The sequence below is a fragment of the Glycine max genome, chromosome 6 (genome assembly GCF_000004515.6).
Source record: "Glycine max cultivar Williams 82 chromosome 6, Glycine_max_v4.0, whole genome shotgun sequence".
Classification (NCBI taxonomy): domain Eukaryota; kingdom Viridiplantae; phylum Streptophyta; class Magnoliopsida; order Fabales; family Fabaceae; genus Glycine; species Glycine max.
The window spans coordinates 46,841,141-46,849,533 of record NC_038242.2 but is presented as its reverse complement, the minus strand read 5'-3'; the positions used below and the strand labels follow the sequence as shown (position 1 = coordinate 46,849,533).

General features: G+C 28.5%; 1 protein-coding gene across 1 annotated transcript; it reads left to right on the top strand.

Moving 5' to 3' along the window:
• Positions 1-3,698: 3,698 nt before the first annotated feature.
• On the top strand, positions 3,699-4,604 carry RIC2 (CLE-related protein RIC2). Its single transcript, NM_001353359.1, has one exon. It carries the CDS (start codon positions 3,723-3,725, stop codon positions 4,002-4,004), a length of 282 nt encoding a protein of 93 aa, NP_001340288.1. The 5' UTR covers positions 3,699-3,722; the 3' UTR covers positions 4,005-4,604.
• Positions 4,605-8,393: the final 3,789 nt, after the last annotated feature.

Genomic DNA, 8,393 nt, shown 5'->3' with positions numbered 1-8,393 from the left:
GCTAGCTTGTGCTAATTAACCAGGCAACCAATTTTACTTATTAGCACTGTTCATGGACGGTTTTGGGCAAAACTATATTATTCGTGACAAATGGCATTATCACTTTCACTTCAAAATCTTTCATATCATATATTCATTCGATCATGCCCAGTATAGTATGCCTAGTGCTTAAAGCCAACTTACACAAGCTACATTCTTAGAGGCCAATTATCCAATATCCACATCTTTTCATATGCATGTTGCTTGCATTAGTAGATTTTTGTGATTCAAGGGCTTTTAGATGATTTTTTTTTATTGGTGAATGCTAATTTATTAAAATGTTACTTTTGTTAGCAGACAACAAGATCAAACATGTTACCTTTCCTCATGTTTCTTCTCTCTTAATTACCATCAAACACATATGTAACACGCTATTTACTTACATGACAGTTGGTGGTATATATACAAATAGATGATACACGACAATTCAATGCATACATGGTAGCTATCAGTGGAACACGTAGATGACAGGTGATGGTCTAGCTAGTTACAGTCATATTGGTCTCTGACTTGACTGCATCACGTGTACACAGTCAGACTGTCACGAATGCATAGAATTTTCATGTGTTCATTGTTAGCTGCCACATAGGCAAATAGTGTGTCACGTAACAACGAGCGTTAATTTTAACTAATGTCTTTTAATAGCGTGACTAAAGCCATAGATAAATTCCACTTTTAGATACCTAAATGATAGCTAGGTTGATACTTTCAAGGATTTAAGTGACAATAAAATACACTTTTGGGGACCAATGTCATAGTTCACCTTTCTTTTTTATTTTGCTAGTCTCAAGCTGTTTGTGAAGGCTAATTTTTCAGTCTACTTAATTTGCACATCGATCCCTCACACATGGATTAATTTTGCCAAACATGAAGTTATATTGTACGTAAGCTCACTAAGAAATCTAAAAAATAAATAAAAATAAAAAGGGGCTTTCGTGAATGCTAACCACACCATATATGTATTTTAATTTTTTATTGGGTTAAACAGGAAAAAGTATATTCATTAATTATTTGGTTCTAAAAAAATATTATCTAAAATACTTTAAGGATAAAAAAATAAAATAAATACATTTTATAAGAACTAAAATAAAGGAAAAAAATTACAAGAATAAAAATGATAAAATATTAAATTGTAAGGAAAAAATGAAGTCAGCTCCACCTGTATGAAAAAAAAAATCAATTATTATTCATTTCTTATATATCCTGAGATCATGACCCTTAAGTCTTGGAGGGGATAGTCAAGCTTCTGAAGGTGGTCGAAGAGTTAATATTATAATTTACTACCAGCATCTATCTTGCTGCTATATGATATATGTAAAACTTTCTCAATCATATAATATTCACAAAAATTTATCGAGGACAAGAGAAGGCACATCGCTCTTTCTACTGTAAAGTTTTTTAGCTGCTCAATGGCAACGGCACTCAAATAATTTGTGACCTATTGAAGGGACCTTTCAAAAGCTAGTAGGGTTTGGTAAGAAAATAATTTGAACCGTATATATTGTATATAATTTGAACCTATATATAAAGACATTTTCCTATCACACAGGATGGTCCAAACCTGCACCTTTAATTAATTTTTAATCCAAATGTTTCAAGGGGCTTTGCCTAAGCTGACTCCTACAACCGTTTTTTCTTTATGATTTGTCTTTTCATTTATTTGTAAAAAAAAATGAAGAAAAAATGTTGATGTCAATTCTTAAGATTGATTTTAAGCATATACAACTGATAAGTTTCTACCTAAAAAAATATTTATTATATAAAATGTAAAAAATTTAATGCTTTCTTTTTAATGAAAAATATTAATTTCAAATTTTAATTTTTTAGGCATTTAAATGTTTAAAACTAGACTTAAGAACTAATGTCAACATAATGAAAAATTGAACCCTATGTCGATCGAATTAGAAGGGAGGAAGGTATAGGAGTAATAAAAGAAGGGAAACAATCCTAAGATTTTGAACTTTTCGGCTGTCAAATTCTTTTTTCTTTATTTTTATGGTTAAGGTTTTGAACTCTCTTTTGACTTCTAAACCTATATTCTATAATGCTTTCACGTCTGCGATAGTAAAAACCAGAAAGAAGGGAAATCAATAAATAGCTTATAAGTGGTGCGTCGTCCACTAGTTGTTATGAAAGTGATTGACTTCAAGATATGTACAAATTTTTTTATATAATTTGGATGTTATTAATTTTAAAATTTGATTTTGAAAATCGATTCTACTCAATAATTTTCTTTTCTGTTCTCAGTTTAATTCTTTAAGTTTTAATTGGATATGGCTTATATAGTTTTAAATAGTCCTCCTGTAAATTAACATTCTTACAATTAGTATTTGTGACTAATAACCCAAATCTAAATGATACCTAAGGAAACTAGAATGTGATGCAAATCACAACTCTAGAATTACTTTCCTCAGTTAGCTAGTAATTTGTCATTTTCCAACATTATACATGCTCCAATTCTGCGAAAGTAAATAATCTTTAAGAATTCACAAGAAACCCATAAGTTAGGAGAGGTTTTCTTCTATGGAAACGACAAAAGAAAGAAATACAAACCAACAAAATAAAGAAGAAAATATAATCATAAATTCTCTATATAAATTTTTTTAAGTTATTAAGTGAGATGTGTAATTATTTTATATTACATTAAAGATATCCCCCATGCAAAAAACTTCTTGGAATTGAAAGGTGGTAATTAGTAAATGCACAAGTTTTCTACGTTGCATTGAAATTCAACTTTTTATTAGAACACAATAAGTATAATAACGATTAAATTCAATAGACTAGCTACTTAGATATATCTAAATGCCCAATATATTAAGAACCGGTTAAGGGATATTTGATTTGGTTGTTTTCTGCTTTCATTTTCATTGTAAAATAAAATATAGTGATGAAAATGCGTTTGTTTTACCTTCCTCCTTAGCTATAAAGTCTTATTTTTAGTATTTTCAGTTGAAATCAGAAACCTTATTTTGAGTAAATTGAAAACGTGGTAATAAGAAATGTAATTTTAAGTAAATCTAAAAATACATTTCCTTTTGAAAACGTATTTTTAGTGTTTTTATTTCTTGAAAATAGAAAACAAGAAGTAAAACCAAACATGTTTTCAAAATTCTAATCTTTTAAAAATGAAAACAGTTTTCAGAAAATAAAAATGCAAACCAAACACATCCTAAATTTTTAGGGTTAAAACGTACTCTTGATTTTATAATAAATCTCTAACAACGTATTCTTTTGAGCTAATGGATTATTTGACAATTTACCTTTATTATTAAATCTGCATATTGGTTTACTATAAGACCAAACCTCAAAGAATGCCCATGCATGCATTTTACTATAAGGCTTAACTATTGAAATAGAGAGGAGATATAAAATAAGTTTGATGGTTGAAAAAAAAAGTAAAAAGAGAAAGTTTGTGAATTTGATTTCTTCTACTAATAAAATTAACATGCTAACAAATTAACATTTGTTGATCATAAAAAAAACTTTTGAAATAAAGATATAGTTATATTCACCAGTGATAGGCTGTTGCTAACCTAACCACGTATAAATAGTGCTTACACCTTGTAGTAACCTTCCAAAAACTACCCCCAACTCCTTGATCATTCCACAAGCCATCTCAAGCTTATATATAATTGTTCTCACTTTATATCACCTTGTTCAATTCTAAGACTTACATCACGCATATGGGAAATACAAGTGCAACCCTAGTGCCCATACTTGCCCTAATCATGTTCTCTACATTCTTCATGACTTTGCAAGCTCGTAGTCTCCATGGCCACAATCCATTATTCGCTCACAAAAAAGTTGTTGACATCCAAAACTTTCTCCACAAATCGGGTATTCACCTATCAAAGCGTGTGCGTATTCCATTTGGTGATGATCTCCCACTAGCACCTGCAGATAGACTTGCACCAGGAGGACCAGATCCTCAGCATAATGTGAGAGCTCCACCACGCAAGCCATAGTTTATTATGTGTGGAGAGATCATAGTGGCTACACGCATGCATGACATGTTTTGGTTTATCTACACATAGAACTTTAAGCTACAATGGTGTGAGCTTAATTATCAGGTGCATGCAGTGGTACCTTCCTCCTTAGCTAAGTTGTAAACTTCAAAGTGTGTTTTCAAATAGAATAATGCTATTTCTACTCACAATTTTCTACAATATTTTCTCTCAACAGTTTTTTTTTTTTTTTATCTCTTTGTCTTTTCTCCTGTTACTATTACTTTTCTTATGTTACACTTCTTTCTCTATCTTCCCTTTCTTGCTCTTTGTCATAAAAATATTGTGAGATGTTGTAGAAATAGCATTACTCTTCCAAATAAAACCCTACACATGCTTGGAAAATCTTTGTATACATGTTTTGGAGCATATGTGGGTGATGTAGGGTGGATAGTATATTGTTTCTGTTCTTTTTGTCTACGGTGATATACCACTCTCGCTTGTCTTTAACTTTTATCTATGTTTCTTTTGCTTCTTTTTTTGTTTTTTTGTTTTATGTAATCTTGTTTATAGGAGGGATTTTAGGAGATCAATGAAGACGAACCAGGGTTTTTTTTCCTCATATATCATAATGTATAGTTTTACTTATATGGCATAGTTCTTTCTTGTCACAAATCAACTATGCCGAAAACTTAACTTTTATGAAAAAGAACATAAATAGTTTTATATTAAATATTTTTATTAATTTTAAAGGATAAAAATTTATTACATATAATTTTATTTTTAAGTGTTTTTAGTATTGATTTTCAATTAAAATTCGAATTTCACCTCAATAATTTATTTTTACTTTAATATAATTTTTTATTACACGGGTTATTATGGTAAAATTCTAATTATAATTGAAAAAAGACACAAGAAACAATTATAAAACTAGTTTTGTCCTTTTCACACTCTTCTCAATTTATTCCTTCGTCGTAAAGGCAAAATTATTTCTATGACAGGTAGTTTTTTTTTAAAGATTCTAGTTAATTATGGAACTTAATTCATTATCAGGGCTGGCTTTACGCCCAAGCAAGGGTTTTAGGCAAAAAAAAATCCATTTTTTTTAATATTAATATACCTCAAAAAAAATTATTTAAAATTATATTTAAAAATAAATTTTAAATAAAATAATGATAATTTTAATAAACTATTTTATAAATAAATAAAAAGTTTCATTCATAAATTTACTTTAGATCTTTTAAGTCCTTGAACAGTCTTGTTCATAATTGCAAGTATTAAACTGAGTTGAGTTATTATAAAATTTTTACACTTATTTTATATTCTTATGCGGATAAAATAAAAAAATGTATAATTTGTAGGATACAAATATATAATCAGGTTTGCTATAAAAAAAGATAAACAGTTTTTAAGGTGTATATTCATATTGAACAGAACCATAAAAGTTATGTATCCACTTCATCTGAATATTCTGAAATGTGGAAGGTTTAGAACATTTTAATTTAAATCTATTTTCTTAATTTATAAATGAGAAAAATGTGATTAAAAAACAAAATTTTATAAAAGATATATAATCTATTTTTTTATAAATATTAATTATTAATAAAATTGATAATTATTTCGTATTAATATTATAATTAAAAAATTTATAAGTATTTATATGAGAAGAAAATAAAAAATTATAAGAATTTATCTTTAATTTGTTTATTTTAGGAGAAACTAAATTTATTTTTCCTTTTTAATTAATTTTTCTTAATTATTGAAGTAAAATTATGTTTTTGTTTCTTTTAATCAACAACGCTCAGGACATCAATCATTACAATAAAATAAGATACAATAAAATAAAATAAGAGAATAATATTAGTTAAATTTTATCGGAGAAAATAAACTTATTGTAGTGATTGATATCTCAAGTTGATTAAAGGAAACAAAAAGATAATTTTGATGGACAAATAATATGTTCATTTTCTCACAGTTGATGGTTGACACCCTCCTGCGTGGATGAGCCATCCATTGACGCGCGTAGTGAATGAAGAGTGTTAGCCCTTAAGTAGTCTTGGGGATTATCTTTTTTCTTCACCTAAAGTAAATTTATTCATTTTGGTACAGTAATATTAAAAGTGTTTAAAATTGAATCAAACTGAACGTAAAACTAAAAACTAACTCAAAAAATTGAAAATTATAAAAAAAAAAATCGATGGTTATTGGCTTAGTTTGGTTTATTTTTTTTCAAACGGTGCAATATGATTTGATTCGGGGTTTGATATGTGAAATCTGAATTAAATCAAACCAAAACGATCTAGTTAATGTATTATAGGATTATTATTTAAGTTGAATGGTTTTTATTCAAGTATTATTTAACTTGAAAATAATTTTTGTTTTACTTTAAGTCTAATTGTTAAAACTTTTGTTGTTTATTTATATTGTTGAACTAATATTATTATTTAAGTTTTATTCAATTAATAACAAATTTTATTAATATTTTTTTAATACTTATTAACAGAATTTTCAAATCATAAAGATTGAATCGAATCAAATCAAAAAGGTTGACTTCATTTGGTATGATTTGGATTTCATAATTGATTTAAAACAAACAAAATTACACCGTACTTAATTTTTTTGTTTAGTTGAAACTAATTTTAAGTTAGAATCGCACCACAAACACGCGTAAGTAATACCACAATAACATAATTCTATGACCAGCCACAACTTACAAAGAATTTAAAAGTTACAACCAATAAATGCCAAATAACCATGTGCCAACCAAAATTAATTCTCCTTATCAACACTATATCACCAAAACGAGATCCACCAGTATACCAATATGAATCACACGTTGACAGATTATAACCAACACAATGTGATACAAATTTTCAGCATATCATATACCCGCTTCCATTTAGAACAATTTAAAGCTATATTTCTACATCTTTTTAGTTAAAAAAATTTATTTTTTAGGTATCTATGGAGTTATGTAAATTTGAAATTTATTATCATGCTTTTAGTCTTTTGACATATAGAAATTGGAGCTGGGTTTTGGAGCACCTCGAGATCAAGGTCAAGGCAGAAAGTTTCCAATGGCCCAACTAATAAAAAGTGTCGCCCAACTAGACACAAGTCAGAAAGCACCATTTTCTCGAAGGAGTTCTGGCCTAGGTAAAGCTGTAGAACATGAAGGAAGGCTTCATTGTTTTGTAATAGCTTAAGTATTGATGATGAGTTTGATGTATTTGTAACAAGCTCCTTAGTATAAACACTAGTCATAATTACCTTAAAAAAGAAACTAGTAATAATTAGGATATTTGTTTAAAACTTAACATGGTTGAATGTGTGTGATCATGCATCCAAGGCTAGGAAATGCATCTCAACTTACTCATGTAGTTTCCATAGTATCGATCCATGGTTAAAATTAGTAAGGATTGAAACCATTCAAAACTTAGTTTAGAAATATCTTAAGTTTTCAATCTTGCTCAAATAATTCATTATTTGATGAAAATAACTGACTATGTTAAGGCCCCTATTTCTCAAAATTGAGAAAGGCTCGCACTTAATCGATTATCATAAATAATTAATCAATTATATAGGTCTGAAGCTATTTTTTGTCGTGGTTAATCGATTAAATGCTAATACAATCAATTATATGTTCTTCAGGTTGCCTAGGTGATGCAAAGAACATATTAATTGATTATCTCTATGATATAATCGGTTATTTCTATTCAGACTCTATAAACACGATAATTTCAAAAGGTCTTGTGCATGACACCAATTCTTTCATATTTTCACTTTGTTTTTCTATGAGAGAAAGCTTAGAAAGCCAAAGTGTCTACAGCCTTTTGATCATTGATGCAAAACCCTTTCATACCTAAAGAATCATTGGATCTTTATCATGGAATCATGAAGAGTAATTGACTATGCATTAGAAAGTGCATTAACTTTCATATCTTTTAGTAATCAGGTATATTCTTTCCAAAAAATATGAGTGAAATTTTGTTTCTTGAGTGGGTTAATCAAGTTGTCTTTCATGTAGTAGGTTTCTTCTACATGTTGAGAAGTTTTTTCTTGATAGGTTTTCGAGAGGCTTGCATGTGTGATTTCATGTGCATGTGAGTTTGTATCTAAAACTTGAATTGTTAGTGGAAAGATCCAAGCTTGGGTTGTTTTGGATCAAACTTGATGTAAATTTCATTTGAAATCGTACCAACATAAACTCTTAAGGAAATTTCTCTAACCCTCATCTCTTTTACTTTCTTGCTGAAGGTTTTTTGCAATTAGTAGTGATACTTGCATTCCATCTCTAATTGAACCTGTAATTGTGTTTAAGAATACAAGGGTAATTTGACAAAGTATCTCATCTCTCAAATTAACTTCGGATCAAGGAAGTATTTGCAAAAATTGTTTAAAAGTGTGAAA